This window comes from Doryrhamphus excisus, linkage group LG2 (genome assembly GCF_037039965.1).
Source record: "Doryrhamphus excisus strain RoL-2023G ecotype Guam linkage group LG2, RoL_Dexc_Guam_v1.1, whole genome shotgun sequence".
NCBI lineage: Eukaryota > Metazoa > Chordata > Actinopteri > Syngnathiformes > Syngnathidae > Doryrhamphus > Doryrhamphus excisus.
Window position 1 is genome coordinate 27,796,563 of NC_136358.1, and position 18,476 is coordinate 27,815,038.

General features: G+C 44.4%; 1 protein-coding gene across 3 annotated transcripts in view; it reads right to left on the bottom strand.

Annotated features, from left to right (window-relative positions):
* bahcc1b (BAH domain and coiled-coil containing 1b) overlaps positions 1–18,476 on the bottom strand; it is a 62,816-nt gene that overhangs the window by 23,818 nt on the left and 20,522 nt on the right. For all 3 annotated transcript variants that reach the window (XM_058062558.2, XM_058062557.2, XM_058062556.2), the window contains exons 3-6: positions 8,183–8,341; positions 3,842–3,952; positions 1,839–3,767; positions 117–234 (exon numbers count right to left, since the gene is read on the bottom strand). In XM_058062558.2, the coding sequence (XP_057918541.2) occupies positions 117–234; positions 1,839–3,767; positions 3,842–3,952; positions 8,183–8,341 (2,317 nt within the window). The remainder of the gene's footprint in view (positions 1–116; positions 235–1,838; positions 3,768–3,841; positions 3,953–8,182; positions 8,342–18,476) is intronic.

Consider the following 18,476-nt stretch of genomic DNA (forward strand, 5'->3'; position numbering starts at 1 on the left):
GCCTGAGCCCAAAAGATGTAGAATAAAAGAAGAGTCATTTATCTGTTGAAAGGGAGGAAAACATGAACGTCTAGAAGCGTTCATTCATGCTTTGGTGTTGGTGAATTGAAAAGTACCTAATGATAAGCTCCCGCTCCCGCTCCCTGTCCAGGTGATGAAGACCGATCTGATCCTCCGTCATCCTCTTCCTGTCCTCTGCCTCCCGGCCGAGTGGATACATAGGACGTGACAGCCCTGGGACATAAATACTGGCATAAATATCAGATTCGTTTGAGAGATTTTTCAAATGCCTGGTTAACGTCTGTGATATCAACTTCCGAGGACGAGACACTGAGCAGAACGTGTGGTGAAGAAAAATGCACAAAATTTGCTCCAGAACAATTGTCTCCAATGTTTGTTTCATCTTTTTCCATCTATTTTATATGCTGCTTATCCTCACTAGGCGCCACGCTGGAGCCTACCCCAGCTGACTTGAGGAGACTTGGACTGGTCGCCAGCCAGCCAATCACAGGACACATATAGACAAACAATCATTCACATTCACATTCATACCTATGGACAATTTGGAGTCGCCAATTAACCAAATTTTTGGGAATGGGGGAGGAAAGAACCCGGAGAAAATAAATAAAATAAATTTTTATTTATTATTAAATTATTAAATAAATGTTTAATGTTAATTTTTATTTTTCGACACAAAATAAGATGGAAAAATAAATAAGCAAATAAAAAACAAATTAAACAAATCAGCAAATTAATTTTTATTTATTATTAAATTATTAAATAAATGTTTAATGTTAATTTTTATTTTTCGACACAAAATAAGACGGAAAAATGTATAAGCAAATCAAAAAAACAAATTAAACAAAGGAAAAGCGGTAGAAAATGAATGAATGAAAAAGCAAATTATTTTTATTTATTATTAAATTATTAAATAAAGGTTTAATGTTAATTTTTATTTTTCGACACAAAATAGGATGGAAAAATAAATAAGCAAATCAAAAAACAAATTAAACAAATTAGCAAATTAATTGTTATTTATTATTAAATTATTAAATAAATGTTTAATGTTAATTTTTATTTTTCAACACAAAAATCAATAAGCAAATCAAAAAACAAATGAAACAAATTAACAAATTAAACTTTCATATCAAGGCGGGGGCCTCAAACTAGCGTTCCGCGGGCCGCATTTGGCCCGCAGGCCGTGAGTTTGAGACCCCTGACCTAGCATGTTTTTGGAATGTGGGAGGAAACCGGAGTACCCGGAGAAAACATGCGAACATGCAAACTCCACACATAGATGGCCGAGATTGGAATTGAACTCGGGTCTCGTAGCTACGAGGCCTGCGCGCTAACCACTTGTCTACCATGCAGCCATTAAGAAAATGTTAACTCACATTTTGTATTTTCATTATATTCATTTATGCATAATGTGTTCTCACATATTTGCAGCCCTTTGATTGGTCCACAGAGAAGCACTACTATGCTACTATGGACGTGTCCTTTATCCAAACAAAGCTCATATGTTGTAACTGAATTGAACTAGTCATTGAACCAGAAGGATTGTTGGGGGAGAGGGGGGGGGGATGCACATGCAATAAAGTATAGTCTTCATCCATCTATTTCAAAGAGTAAAAATTGCAAATCTAGATGTCTGGTGTGCTTGGAAAAATGTCTGCAATGTAATAATTGGCCGGCCTGTTGAGTCCCCAATTAACATCAAACAGACCAAGAAATGAAGGCTACTCTGCACCAGCAGCTCATATTTCCTGCAACGTAGCCCGAAGCCCTAAAAGAGCACAAATTGACTTCCAATGCAGCAAACATAGACCATGGCTGACCTTTCATGCAGGGCAGGACTCTGCCCTGTCTGCTGTGTCCGGGGGTGTTGTCTGAAGAGCGATGGGGGGGCCTGGCGACCGCAACGGCAATACCCACCGGAGGCTGTCGTACCTCCCCCTCTCCGAGCTCCCCGGCTTCCCTCCCTCCTCTATCGCTCTTCTCCCCCTCGTTGGAGGAGCCTCGGCGAGGAGGGAGGGATTGTTTAGGTAGGTCTTGTAGGGGGCTGTTGTTTTTGCCCCCCCCTCTTTCCACTTTCTCTGATCGCTCATCGGCCTGCTTCAGGCAGCCCAGGCCTCCGAAGGGGCTCCGCTGGGGCAGCAGCAAAGGCTGCTGGGAGCTGTAGTTCATGAGGTTCTTCATGGCACTGCCCTCGCCTTCTGCGGTGTGCGGTGTGGGATGGGATAAACCCGTAGATTGGTTGTCGGGAGCGACGCCGCTGAGGCCTCTTATTTCACTCCCTGATGCATGATGGGAGTCTTTTCTCTGATCCTCCAGGGGACCTCCTCGCGCACCCCAAAATGCTAACGCCTGGCCTCCATCCCTGCCCTTAACATCTGCACCGTGGCTGATGTGTTGCTGGTGTCGTATCCTAGCAACCTTTTGTCCCTCCCTCTGAATTGCCGACGCCACTTTTCCATCCGAATGAGAACCCGATTGAGAGCAGTCCCTGAAAGGTGGGGAGCCGTTCTTGGTTGCGGACTGCCCTGCCCCAAGGTGCGTCCCCTGGGCGTCCGGCGGAAGAGAGGGCCTGTAGAAATCCTCCTCGGCCTCCACATCTCTGACGGATGACGATGTTTCCAGGCTGCACGGCCGCAGCTCCGGCTGGGAGCTCAAGTTGGGATTGGCTTTTGGGAAGTGCTGTGTTTGTTGGCTCCAATCGGGAGGTTTGTCAGCCTTGCCGTATCCCAGCTGCTGCAAATGTGTTAGGGATTTGTCCTTCTTCTGGCAACTACTAAGGCGACTGAGGTGATGAGAGGGATTCTCACAAGATCCTTCCCCGTTCTTGTCTTCCTTTTTCTCACCACTTCCTGCTCCACGACATTCGGGGGTTGCCAGATCTCCCAAAGGGCCCACTGAGGGTACAAAAGTTGGGCCTGTGACTTTTGCCTCCCTGCTGGACCCTCCAGAAACTGGATCTTTGGAGGGCACGATACTAATCGGGGCCGGGGGGCAGTAAAACTCTGGATGGTGATGCGGGTGAAGCCAGCTCCCGACCACCGCTGAGCCCATGTGCAAGGTGTGAGGAGGCGGTGGAGGAGGTGGCGGCGGAGGCATGGAGTAGGAGGCCACAGAGTGAGGAGGTGCCATCATGGCACCTCTTCTTATACATTCCGAGGAAGCGGTTGAGTCACTGATCCTCATGTCTCCGTTTGTGGGTTCTTTGTAGCAGCGCCTGCTGCTTCCCGAAAGAGCTCTACCCGCTCCACTCCCACTACAGCTGCTTAACGTGCCCCCCTTCCCACTGGAGCCGGTCTCTGGACCAGAACTACTGGAGAGCTTACAGGCACTCATATGTTTCATTCCTTGGCTTTCACCGTCCTTGTGTCTTTCCAGAAGGTGTCTGGGATCCTCGTCTTTGCTTTGGGGTGCGAGGTGGGGCAGGAGTGCATGGGGGGGGTGTGGGAACGCTTTATGATGGAAGCTGGATGGCGTGGCAGCAGGGCTGGCCTGATGATGATAATGAAGCTGGTGTTTGTCTTTGCTCTCCTGGTGGCGCTCCTTGCTGCTTGATCTTTCTTTCTCCTTCAGGGTCGAAAGCCCTTTCTCGACTACGTCCCTGCTGCTCTTAGCACCTCCTCCCGTGTTGTCCGTGTCTCGGCTGCAGGAGCCGAGGGCGTGGCCGGGAGCAGTCCTGGCAAGTGTGGGGAGGCTGTGATTGGTGGAGAGCAGAGTTGGCTGGGTGGGAAGGCCTCTCAGGTAGAAGTGATCTACGAGAGGAGAAGACTCGGCTTGAATTGATCCATACGTACAGTAAGTGGCAGCACGGTGCATGAAAACTTACCTTTTTGAGTTTCATAGAAGCGGTGCTGTCCATATAGACCGTTGCTATGGTGATCCAGGGGACTCATGGAAAGAAAAGGGGAGGCGAGGCTTCCCGAATAGCTGGGGTAACCTGTCAGAGCGAGGGGAGAGCAGTGACATTCAGCAGCTCTGTAAACAATTTATTTCCACAATCTATCATGAAATTGCCATTTTGTATTTTTTTTTTAAAAAAAGACTGCTAAATTCACTTTTGCACTAACATGCCTCGTGACTTGACATTATTTACAGTGGACAAAGTGGTGACAAAAACCACAGTAGACAGCTACTGCCAAGTGTTTGCAGCATTTAACCAGATGGAATTTGCTCTCCTACAAAACATGTTTTCCCCACAAACCCAAGACAAATTGTATAAACCATCACATGCACGCATACACGCGCGCGCACACACACACACGAGGTCACCGGGAGGTAAATGGTCGTTCCACTCTGTTCCCTCTCTTCAAGGACGTTGAACTGCTTTGTGGAATTGAAGAGATCTCGATGGCGGTGCTGACAGGGTGTAGAGCGAGAGTGTTTAGCCGTCGCTGTAGCCGCACGCCGTGCATTATCTTCGGCAAAACCGCAGCAAACGCACAACGCGCAGGAGGAGGCGCCCGTCTCCGCATTCGGCGGACGGAAAGGGCTTGAACTGCGTTTGTGTGTGCGCGCTCCGTTCTCAAACAGCTGCTTTCATGCCCCACAGAGTATCCTTGCCGGCCCGTTAATTGGCAGCCGTTAAAAGTTTAATGGCGGTGGCCAAAGTAAACAGCACTCCATAAAAACTCATCCTACGCATTCCACAGTCACACTGCAAAACCACCGGCACCCCCTTTTCTGCTCCGGCATGTGTGTGTGTGTGTGTGTGGAGGGGGTGGGGGCGCTCTGAGTGTCTGCATGTTTATGTGAGCCATGTAAATGCACAAATGTGTACACTACACTGTGTGTGTGTGTGTGTGTGTGTGTGTGAATGTGATTACTCTGAATGGTTAACAACCAGTGAATCTAAATGGCAACAATTAGCCAAAAGGCTCTATCAGTCATCTAAAGCCAGCCCCCCTCCCCTGCAAGTAATGACAAGTGATAAAATTCAGGAGGATGGGAAGTGAAAGAAAGGAACAAAGACAGCAAAGGAGGGGAAAAAAACGAGGATGGAGACCAAAAGGACGAAGGGTTAGAGATTGAATAAATGACAAAGAGAAAGTGCAAGTAAAAGAGACACCAAAAGAAGAGGGCCTGTCGCTATGAAAAGCCTATAATGGGATGTTGCTGCCATGAGGCGTACAGAGAGGCAAGTGTGTGTGTTGTTTGGAATAGGCAGGATGGAAGATGAAGAAGGGGGAGTGAAAGGGAAGAGGAGAGCTTTGAGATGGAAAAGATGAGAGGACATCGGTGAAGAAAGTAAGAAGGAGCCAAGGAAACAAGGCCAGGTGTGGAAGAGTGAGACCGTGCATATGAATATGTGTGTGTTCGGAAATATGTCATATAGTACGCATTTGTGTGCCGGAGCGTTTCATCTATGTGTGTGTGTGTGTGTGTGTGTGTGTGTGTCGGCCAGGTCTCTCCTCTTTGTGCTGGCTCCACACTCTACTCTCTGGACACTAGCCAGATGGCACAACGCCCGGCGGAGCTCCCTGGCTTGAATTCTTAAAAACAATCATTTGTAGTGTGTTAGTGTGTTCGTGAATGCAAGTACGCACACACACACACACACACACGCGTGTTCGGAACATCAAAGCTGAGGCACACTGACACCAAATCCGTCTGATAGGCAACACACACCCACCCACACCCACACACATGCTCTCCATTGACTGCCGCTGCTCTCTGCTCTATCGCCGCCCCGCCGTCCCGCCGCCCCGCCGCCCCCTTTCCTTTCTATGAAGCTGATTTATAAGACAGCCACTCCAGGAGACGTTAGCGCTCATTTCCAGGGCTTAAATGTTACTATTTATTGCCGGATGAGCTACAAAATGAGCAGGTTGTGTCTTTTCAAAAACCGTATCAGATTTCTACGCTCTTTACAGTTTCGTTGAAATTTGTCATAAAGTACCAAAGAACATAAGTGCGTGCGTTCATTGAGATTCTGTATGTGATGTTTTTCACCGCCTCTTATTGAGACAGACGTGCAATAAAATGTCATGTCTATGTAGATTTGAATATATTACTCACGTTATATCCCGCCGCTTCCTGCTTTGAGTACGAGAGTACGACGACGGAACACAAGTTATGTTTATGTTAGATAATGTTAGTAATTTGGAAAAGTTTAGCTACTAATACATTCATTCATTCATTTTCTACCGATTATCCCTACGAGGGTCGCGGGGGTGCTGGAGACTATCCCAGATGTCTTGAGGCGACTGGTGGCCAGCCAATCACAGGGCACATATAGACAAACAACCATTCACACTCACATTCATACCTATGGACAATTTGGAGTGGCTAATTAACCTAGCATGTTTTTGGAATGTGGGAGGAAACCGGAGTACCCGGAGAAAACCCACGCATGAACGGGGAGAACATGCAAACTCCACACAGACAGGGTGGAATCGAACTTGGGTCTCCTAGCTGTGTGGCCTGTGCGCTAACCACTCGTCTGCCATGCAGTCGCTACTAAGTAACATTCATTCATTCATTTTCTGCTGTTTTTTCCCCTCACGAGGGTCGCAGGGGTTGCTGGAGCCTATCCCAGCAGTCTTGGGGTGACAGGCGGGGTACACCCTGGACTGGTGGCCAGCCAATCACAGGGCACATATAGACAAACAACCATTCACACTCACATTTGGAGTGGCTAATTAACCTAGCATGTTTTTGGAATGTGGGAGGAAACCGGAGTACCCGGAGAAAACCAACGCATGCACGGGGAGAATATGCAAACTCCACACAAAGATGGCCGAAGGTGGAATCGAACTTGGGTCTCCTAGCTGTGTGGCCTGCGCGCTAACCCCTAGTCCGCCATGCAGCCGCTACTAATACAGTAACTGGCCGTGAGTGACAGCAGTCATTTTAATTGGAATGAAAATATTAGACAATTTTTTTATGCAGTTTCATTGTGAAATATAGACATTTTTTGCACTTTTTTAAAAATCACCACGGTGCTGCATGGTGTTCTAAAAATGCAATTTAGAGCGAGTTGTATACCGTCCCTTTAATTAGCCAGGGTTTACTGTCAGAATTCGAATGCCTTTGTCACTGCAGGGCTGCATAATGGTTCTACTAGTCATTTATTTTAAAGTGTTTTCACCTCCCACATTCAAACATTCGCAGTGCCAAGGTAGCCTCAAAATCTTTGTCAGTCCTATTTTTTTTTTTTTTTTCACTTCTGTAAAAACCGATCTGTGTAAATGTGCAACACAATGGATTAAAAATTGACCAAAAAAAATGTAAAAAAAAAACCCACGTCCACTCAGATGCATACATAGCTGCGGTAGCTGTGGAAAGCATAGATAAAGTCGAAGTCATTGTTTGACGGTTAACTGTCAAAAGACGACACAGTGTGCGTGTGTAGATGCACACAAAGTTGTGTGTCTTTTTGATCAGGAAGGGTGCCGTTGGAGGTCGGTTTGCCCACAGGGGGCCCCTGAAGCCGGGGGTCCGGACAGAGGGGGAGTAAGTTAAGTAAGTCTTGGATGTTATTTGATATATTTTGGTTGCTTCCTTACTTCACTGAGAAGACAAGACAAGGCCAATAAAAACGGAGCGTCACTGCTTTGAATTGTGCAGGTGTACCTAATGTAGTGGCCTGTGAGTGTGTCCTAGAACACACACACACACACACCTGTAAATTAAGCCTACCATAAAGTATATCATTATGTTTTAGGGTAGACTCCAGGTTTTAGGTTAAACGTCGTCTTCAGGAAATGAAGGCAAGTCAATGTAATTTCCTCTGAAGCGATGGAAATTGTATACGTGTGTGTGTGTGTGTGCGTGAGGAGGGTGTACGACCTCATAAAAGCCTCAAAGTGTGTGTATGGGGGGGAGGGGGGGGGCGAAGGATGACATGTAAAAGGAAGTTAAAAAAAGGAGGCTGTTTACGGAAAACAGTTATGTTGATCGTTATTACACCCATTTTGGGGGTCAGAACCAGAACATTTAAAACACAAAACCACATGCTGGCAGAGCTGGATGAGTTGTGTGTGTGTGTGTGTGTGTGTAGTTGTGTGTCTTGTAAGTAGTGTCATCTGAGGCATCATGTGTTAGGCCTCTGCTCACTGTTGGTTAAACCACTTAATGGCTTCATCACCATCTAATCCCAAAACCAAAACCTTGGATTAAGCAGATATTTAAAACTGTGTGTGTGTGTGTGTGTGTGTGTGTGTGTTACCTTCATGTGAATGGGGGAACCAGATAGGGGAAGCGTTGGAATGGGGTCCGGTCCTGTACGAGGGAGATGATGGGGAGGAAACGGGTCCCGAGGGGTGAGACGGGTGGGAGGGTGGTGACCCCAAACCGCTGGACAGGAAGGAACCCATAAAGGAAGCACCTGAGAGACAGAAGGAAAAAAGAGGTTAAAGGTTGTATTTCTGAACGCTGCTGATTAAATTTGGCTGTGGAGAAGAATGACGGCATGTTTAATTAACACAGCATATGTGCAAACAAGCTTCCACTTCCTGTCCCTCTAAACCAGGGGTCTCAAACGCAAGCCACTGGAACTCGGGTTTTAAAAACTTCGCCTTGGTTCCAATTTTCTACAAGAAAACATTCCACTGTTCTCAAATATCTTACTTTTTATTTTTCTACACAAAATAAGATGAAAAATAAATAAACAAATCAAGAATAAAGAAAATCAATTAATCAGTAATAAATAAATAAATATAATAATAATAATAATACGGCAAATAATAAAAACTTAAGAAACCACATATAGTTGGTGGGTAGACAATTTTTTTTTTCAGATTAAAATGAACAAAGCATTATTAGAGCCCTGTAGACATGACAAAACACGACTATAATCACATTTATATTTTTTTATTTACAACATATTGCGCAACTGCAGGGTCTTGAGACACATGCTAACTCGCAAACTAGAGAGCTAGCGACCTAAACGGTAGCCTTCAAGTTATTTCCTTTAAACTTAAATAGCCAAAAACTTACCACTTCCACACGGATAGGGAGGATAACTATTAACAGTTATTTAACCTTTAACATGAACATGAATCAAACGTAATAATTTTTTCTGGGTACATGATACCATACAGCATCCATATCAAACTTGCACGGGCCGCACTAACATTAAACTTTCATGTCAAGGCGGGGGCCTCAAACTAGTGTCCTGCGGGCCACATTTGGGCACCCTTCTTAACTCATCAAATAACTTATCACAAACACATGACTCAATAAATGCTGAGACATGGGAAAGGGTAAGATTAAATAAGCTCTGGTTCTTCCTACTTCCCTTCAGATTTGACAGTATCCTCCCAAGCCGCGCAGGGACTCCGTTATACGGTTCCACGGCGTGCGCACGACAGGCGTCGAAGTGGCGAGAGAGCGAACGGGCTCTGTTGAATTTGGCTGGTTTGAATGTGCCTGCACTTATCAGCGTGCTCTCATTTGGTGGAACAACCTGAACAGTTGTCGAGGGGAAGGAAGAAACAAATCCACAGGGAGTCAGGTAATTAGTCGCTGGATGGGGAGACAGCGCAAGTGTGGTGGGTTGGGTCGTTACCCATAAACACTGCCTTGGCGAGACAATTACGACAACAGTTTGCATCAGAGCAGCGCACACACACACACACACACAAAGACACACACACACACACAAGCCTCCTCGCCCCCACCACAACCCAACCTGACATCCAGGCATTTCTTCCATCTTTTTCTTTGTCTTCAACAAGATTTTATACAACCCAGTTTGTTCAAGCATGAATTTGTCTGTGCACTAAGGCACCCAAACCGATCCCGAAAACTTTAAAGCATACAATGTCTTGTTAAGATGAAGGAATACCATTTATGGAAGGCTAAATTAGCACTAAATTATTGTACGAAATTATTTTTCAATCCACCCTCGGCCATCTCTGTGTGGAGTTTGCATGTTCTCCCTGTGCATGCGTAGGTTTTCTCCGGGTACTCCGGTTTCCTCCCACATTCCAAAAACATGCTAGGTTAATTAGCCACTCCAAATTGTCCATAGGTATGAATGTGAGTGTGAATGGTTGTTTGTCTATATGTGCCCTGTGATTGGCTGGCTGGCCACCAGTCCAGGGTGTACCCCGCCTCTCGCCCCAAGACAGCTGGAATAGGCTCCAGCACCCCCGCAACCCCCGTGAGGATAAGCAATAGAAAATTAATTTTAAATACATCTACGTTGTTGACGCCTATAGAGCAGCTACTCATGATAACCAGCACAGAAGGCTTTTTAGTTCTTCCAGAATGTGCACCTATTCAGTTGTATTTCTTTGTTTTTTTGTGCTTTGCCCGAAAACGGTTTATTTTACTTTATTCCATGCACGGCACGCCTCCAGGCACACCCACTCCGCTGTGATTGGTCACGGTCCCAAGTGCTTAGAAGGACTTCCGGTTTGTGTCGCTAGCTGCAAAGCCAACTTTGTAGGAGTTGATAAATGGTGCAAGAGCTTTTGCTGGTAGGGAATCCCAAACTCCAACCACTTGGACAGCCATGGCCATATAAGGAAGTCCGCTCCTCTGTGACATCACAAAGGGGTACGTTTTACCACGCCTTCTGAAACAGAGCATCTTGAGCCATGCAAACTTTTTTCAGGGCTCACTTCCAAATGCGAAAACCTAATTATCTGAAACTTTGGCATCATTTAACACAAGAATACAATATTGGAACTACATTTATAGTGTACATTTATTGTGCACTTTATCCACTTTTTAAGAATACATTGTGATGTCATATGTTACATATAACAACATAACATGCAGAACACAATTAAACTAAGGTTAGCCTATTTGCAACATGACAGCTCCCACGTCTGTGGCAGACTCAATGATACAGCCATCGGCATAGCGCCGTGCTTATTTTTAGATGTGTAGCAAAGCCTGCTTATTTAGATTTTTTTTCTTTCATATAAAGTTGCTCTTTGTGAAGTGGTAGGCATAAACATGGGGCGGACTCATCTACAGTAGCTACAGTAGTACGTACGCATTAGATGTGGTGTCCATGAGGCATGAGTGTTTTCCTTCGTGATGTCATGAAAGGTTTGAGCGCCTCTTCTCTCAAAAGTGGAGCAAGCCAGCAAGGAAGATGATAGATTTTACTCGTGTTTTTATGTTCATTAACCGGCTTCAGGGACTCATATTGCAGCTATGACATTATATTCTGCACAACAAAGGACTTTTGTCCATGTAGTGTACAGTATGTTCCCTGCCCTGTAATTAGTACAGCAAAACGTGAACTCCTTTTTTTTTACTCTTTCTGGTATTTCTTTTTTTTGCCCTGTCAAAATATTTTTGGAAGATTTGTTTTTTTTTTTCCTTTCTTTTAAGCTCCAAACCACGCTTGTACAACTGTAGATCAGTGGCCTTTCAGCCAGTCATAATAAAACACAAGCTCATATATGTCTCAGGCTGGTTTCACAAGCCCCCCCCCCCCGCCCCCCCCGGCAGTGCGGGCACACACACACACACACACACATACACAAGTCAGACAGAAAATGATACACTCGCTAGCATGCCTGCACCTCATCTTTTACGACATACAACAGAAAGCGGCTAAGCACTACATTTTTAAAGTTACAGTCATCTTAAAATATCTCCAAAACGCTCATTTAAAAATTCATGTTAAATACATCAATATAAGTTATTGATTAGCACTCTCGGAATGCTTAGCGTTCCAGTGTGCCCGTTTATTCCCACAGTAGTTCTCCAGCCAGACCCCCCCCCATGTCTCCATCTTTTTCCCATTTACTTATCTCCATCAATATTCCCTGTTTTGCCCCCCGTTCCCTTTTCCTGTCACCTCCCTCCCTGCCCGCTTGGTCTGTTTTCTGTTGACGAGTTGAGGAGAAAATCATATTTGCCCGTTTCCTCTGGCTTGCTGATATGGAAAGTCATCTCAAAGGCCAGCCGCTAACGTAAACCTTATTTCTGTCCCTGTTTGCTTTCTTTACCCCGCCCACCCCCACACCCCTACGTCTCTTCCTGCCCTCTGTTTCCGCCTTTGTTTTATCCCGATCCCGACATTCCCTTTCCATCTGTCACCGTTACATCCTCCCGTTGTTCCCCCGGTGAAACTCTGAGCCCAAATTATGCATTAAGAAATGAACCGATGAGGTATGTCAGTAGAGTGCTTCATGAGACGCAAAGACGAACAAAACAAACGCACCCTGACCCCACTAAGTCGGGCTTTTGTTCGTCACATGAAAAAAAAAAAAGCGCAACTGTGACCCAAGTGAAGCCGAGACGATGCGGCGCATGTTGCTGTGCATGGTGCATGTTATGCGTTATTTACTATAAACAGGAGCTGCTGCCTGAGAGCGTTGCCATATTCAGTCTCCATAGTAGTAATTAAAGAGGAAAAGACGCTTGTACGCTACCCGCTCTCCCAGATGGCATCACGAGGCGGGAAAAGTGTGTCAATACAGACGCGGTGAATCCTCAGATCAGATGCTGACAATCCAAGACAGCAAAAATCAGAACTTTCTGTTTACATTCATTCATTCAACTGTACTGACAGTTTGATTTGTTGATTTATGATTGACAGTAAAGGCCGCCGCATTTGATAGGGGAGAAAAGAGAAGGAGTGGACCTGCAGGTTTTGGCTGCTTTGCATATTTCTGGCGTCGCCATAGATAACAGTGCTAAAAATAAGTTTGCAGACATCTTGAAGTGGAGTTTGGTGCCAAAAAATCTGTACAATTATTAGAGTAAAAGCGTTTAAAATGACTCACACGGGCTTTAGCGTTGATTTTTAACACTAAAGTCAAGAAAAAAATAATAATACAACTTCTTTATTCAATTGTAACACCAATGAGGCCACTATGCTTGGCATCATTATAGGAATATGCCAATGCCAGACTTGATTATATTATTCTTACCTAATGGAAAATAAAATAAAATGTAATAACAGATGCATTGTACTTAAGTGCCCTTACATTTTCACAGCTACAAGGCAGCTTTTTTTTATGCCGCCAATTTTAATTAAACATGGTTCAAACAGGGCAGACTGTCATTTAAAAAAAAAAAGACTTTCAATGCAAAAATCCACAGAAGACGAAGGTGTCAAATGATGAAAAGCAGCCAAGGTTAGCATCTTATTTTTGGATGATAAGAAATCTGTTCTCACATTTGTTTTAAACCACTCATATAAAGTATGTGCAGAATGTTGCATGTGGCGACATGAAACAAAAAAAAAAAATCTGGTATGCTTGTGTGTATGTATGTGTGTGTTTTTTGTGTGTATGTGTGCCTCGGCAAAGCTCTAGAAAGATAGCGGACCGGAGCGTCCCAAGGTTTCTGGCTATTCTATTCTAAGAGAAGGGAGGATAGCGGAAAAGGAGGAATAGGATGCCAAAGAGGACGACTACAGGAGCATGAGTGTCATGAGCAGTGATATGTCATGTCATCATGTCGTCATGTCATCATGTCATCCAGTATGAGGACACAAACATGGCGGACATGCTGTGCAGAAAACATAACCTTGTTTCTAAATTTCAATTCATTCATTCATTCATTTTCTACCGCTTTTTCCTCACGATGGTCGCGGGGGTGCTGGAGCCTATCCCAGCTGTCTTCAGGCGAGAGGTTGGGTACACCCTGGACTGGTCGCCAGCCAATCACAGGGCTCCTTTCAATTTCTTTATCATAAATGTATTTTTTTGGAGACCCTAACGCTTCTTTGCACATAATTTTTTGTCACAGCATTGAACCAAACAATTGTGTGAGTGGATTGGTAACCGATCGATATCCGTCAACGCACTCATTTCCATGTTTGCGCATGACCTCTTATAGCCACACCCTGAAGCACGACCAGTTGCATCAATCTCTCTCCGATTGAACGTCAATATCCTCTCATGTCTTATTGTCATATTCGCCAGTTAACAAACGCCTCCATCTTTCAGCCTACTACTGAAAGACTCCGTCTCGCTGTGTGTGTGTGTGTGTGTGTGTGTGTGTCAGAGGTTCTGACTCTTGTTAGCTTGGCTGCTACGCCTATTGCCGTACACTTGGCAACTCTCTCGTCAGTCCGACCCTTTCATAAGCCTCCAAACACCAAGGGCCCTGGCACGGAGCCTCTAGCCAGTATACGTGTGTGTGTGTGTGTGTGTGTGTGTGTGTATACATGTGTCTGACTGTGTGTGTGTGTGTGTGTGAGTGTGTATTTAGTGGCAGGAGTCAAGCCAGACCTTTCTAATCTGTTTTGACACCACAGAATTGAACAAGTGACAGGGCTACTCAAACAAGGCAGTCGCAGAAGGCGCTTGGACACACACACACACACACACACACGGGACACAAACACATTCAATGTGTCAATAAGCGACTGAATGGTGCTTACAAAGAATATGTTCGGGGACGGGGTTTAGGAGGGGGGGTTCTTTTGCTTGACGACATCCAGATAGCATTTTTCCTTGCGCTCTATCTTATTATTCATCAACCATTCCTCTTGACTCATTCATGCTGGAGTCAGAGAACCCGGGAAAAGGAGTGTGTGTGTGTGTGTGTGTGTGTGTGTGTGTGTGTGTGTGTGTGTGTGCAGGCAAAGCATGGCGTGTCACCTGGGACGAGCGGCTGCACTGAATCACATTACGGGAAAAAGAGTGAGAGGAAAGGAGGAGAGAGAGAGAGTGTAGGGGGAAAATGAGATGAAAGAGCAACAAATGAGAGATTTCCCTGTGAGGCGCATAAATCAGCAGACTATGAACAGCACAGCTCAAAGCCCGACTCCCAGATTGCGGACACACACACACACACACACACAAACGCACGTCGCTGTGCACACACCTGACTCCGATCCCTCCATCAGACTCGCCTGTAAGACACATCACCTGCTGGCTGGGGGTGCGCGGTCATTACACAAAGCAAATAATCAATCATTAAATGGACTTGCAGGAAGGATTAAATGAACACGAGTCTCAGCACGACAAATGTTTCCATTGGCAAAGGTGACCTACAAAACACACCATCTGAATATGACTAAGTAGGAAAAAAGTTCCCATTTTCCTTCACAGACTTTTTTTAATGCCTCAGACCCCCCCCCCCTTTCCACCTTTAACCGGAGGAAAGACCATATATGGTATCACAAAGTGGGGGGGTGTCTCGGTCGGAGTGGTGTGAACGCACATAAATCAAAAGCATAAGGTTACAGATGCTTTAGGAATGTTTTATGTAGCGTGTGTGGAAGCTTGTTCTGGGAGTTCTGGTCCGTCTCCAGTCATGCCAGTGCCACACCCTTGTGGGTCCAACACGTACTCATCCTCACACAGATACACACACACATATATATATACACAATTATGCAACGGAACAAAGTTGAGCCAAAATACGAGTTTGACACATATCAATGTAATTAATACACAATCCGTATTTAAAGCCATGTCGTCTGATGCTGGATTACGACTTAACATGTGTTCCTCATCACAATTACAGCTTGAATACCCTTCAAGGTTGGTGTGAAAATATCACTCTAATAGCTCCGTTCGCTCTCTCGTACAAACGCTGTACTGAGATTGTTTAAAAACAGCAAAACTATTGAAACTTTAAGTAGGATACACATTCTGTTCAAAGTATTATTAAGCCATTATACTCGCTATGGGGTCTCAAGGGTGGACCAGAAGCTGGACCAGGTATAACTCCTCTTTCAATGCCAATGTTGCATTCAGTGCCCGGAGGAGATGAGAGAAATGTAGCGTGTTTTACTACATTTTGCCGTATTCCTCAGTGTGCACTCATGCACTCAAAGTGCTAAAGTGCACACATTCAGACACCACTCTTGGCTTACATCGACGTGGCCGATGTCCTTCATGACACAATTAAACAACAATTGATTCCACACAATTATTATGCCGAGGTTTAGGTCAGGGCTCTTCCAAAAAATGATTCATTAAAAAGGTTCAGGTTGTGTATGTTCAAGGATAGAACTTCTCCAATTGAAACAAAACACCTACGCAGAAGAGAAACAAGGTGGTGCACTGAGGAAATAGCCCCCCCACCCCCACCCCCCCTTAAGCACCAGACAAGTGTGCCAATGCCAGACTGCATTGCACTCTGCTTAAGTGTCCTTGGGCAAGACTTGCTGCCACGTCCTGCATGTCTGCAAAGGTCAATCACCCAGAGGGGATCAAATATGGAATTATTATTATTATTATTATTACAGTATGCTTGGTATCATAGCTTAGTATCACTGAAGCAGGATATGTGTGTGTGTGTGTGTGTGTGTGTGTGTGTCGACACATGACTTGTGTGTGTGCTTAACCACGCTGCACCGTATCAACCTGCACTACGGTGAGTTGAGGGGTTGTGGTTCCTAGAGAAGCACTTTACTTAAATTAGACTCTCAACGGCTCGACGCGCAGGTGTCAGCCTCGGTGTGTGTGTGTGTGGGGGGGCAGTGGTGGAGGTGGGGGTGTCAGGCTGCAGTCAATGTGTGTGCGAGGAGACTAAACAAGACAGAGGATCGGCAGACAGCGAACGCAACAAGGGAGCGCGCCGAGGAAGAGAATGGGAGTCTGTGATGAAGAGAGAGAGAAGATGAGAATAACCTAGTGTGACCTTATTTCAGCACCGCTTTCCACGCTCTCCTTATACTCCTTCATTTGGCTCATATTTACACAGGAATAAGAAGGATTATTGGATAGGGAAGATGAAATTAAGAGGTGGGAGAAAAATAAAGATGGAATAGGGGAATAATAAAATAAAATTGGAATAAATCAAAGACTATCAGTATATGGTTGTTTTAGTCATATGGATATTTTTTGTCGACATATTCTTGTATATGTTTGCATTTGTCCAATTTAAAATGTAAATAGCTGTATGAGAAGTGCAGATTAGTCAGTAAAATAAAAGATTTGATGGCTACAATGCACTATGTTCTCATTTTAGTGTAAAATTCCAGCATGAATTGCCACAAAATTATATACACCTCATCATAATCTAATGATCAAATGCATGGGAATGAATTCAACAATGTTTATTTTTGAGTCACGGAGTAGTACTGCACATGTTGAACCCAAAAACACGCTTCTTAATTAAGTTATACTTTAACTTCCAGTGTACAAATCAGAGCAAAACAACACCACACACACACTTGAAGTACACTTTGGTACCGCAAATGGAAAAACTGAAACTACCAGCAATTTCTTAAAACAGCCCATCATAGCAAATTGTATTTTTTTATGTGAATTGCTAATTGGCTCCTCTATTCAATGGCAGCTTTTAAAGGGGAACTGCCCTGCCTTTATTTGTTTATCATTCATAATATTACGTGAAACATGAACACATATTTCTTTCATTTTTCTTTGCGTTCTCACACAAGAAAATTAGTTAATATGAGCTAGCTAACAATGCACGTCATTGGGATATTGATGATTTAAAACACAACCCAAACTTCTTTTTGAGGCGCATTAATACACATACTTATGCTAGTTCTATAAACAACAACAGCAGCGACAACACTTATGATATCCGCTCCCCTTGGGATGGCTGTATCTTCCAGCACGCGAGCATCTTGTCTTTGTAGCAAAATTCAGAGCTAGGTATCCATTCTTCAGTCTGCCATTAGCGACTCGACGTGTTAGTCTATGAGATAAAAATCATTTTTCATGCTAGCTGCTACAATAATAATATTGCTTTGTAAATGGAAAACTGTAGCCGTTTTTTAGTTTTTTTTTGGCAGTGCTTTAGCTTCAAAATATGTATTTCCCATGACGTCCATTGTTAGCTAGCTCATATAAACTCGCTTTCTTGCATTATAATGCACAGAAAAGGTAAAGAAATTGTAAATTATGGGCAAAATATTTTTTTTAAAAAGTGCAATTCCCCTTTAAGGGACAGAAAAAAGTGAATGCAAGAAAATAAAATGTGATACAAACAGGACACTTATTAGCGACATATAGTATATTCATGCATATATAGACAAAAACTTCTATATAAAGCATGCAAACACATGCTTCCAAACATTAGAAAAACACAGATGAAAAGGCCAGAAAGAGAGAGAGAGCGAGAGAGAGAGAGAGAGAGACAGTGGGAGGTTATTAGAGACAAGAAGAAGAAGAAGTAGACACTTTAGCAACAATCAAAGACGCACACTAGAAAAGATGGTGAGAGAAAGAAAGGTAGCAAGAAGAGGAGTTGTGCTTTTAATCAGCCTGAATCCAAAATTTAGACAGGCACATGTAGAGGCACAGGCGGCCCCAGTGGGATTAGGACCTCGGCAGTGTGTGAGTGTGTGTGTGTGTGTGTGTGTGTGTGTGTGTGTCCCGTGAGACTGATTAGCCATGAATGACTGATGACGGATCTTTGTTGTTGTTGATCTTTTCTTTTCCTCATAGCTTTCTCTCTCATTTTTTGTTTTTTTTTCTCACTATACTCGCAGCCTGGGTGAGAGCATGAGAGGGGATTCTCACACACACACACATGCACGCGCACACACACACACACACACACATACATTGGGCTGCATGTATATTCAACAAAGGCTCCTGAATATACTTAATGCT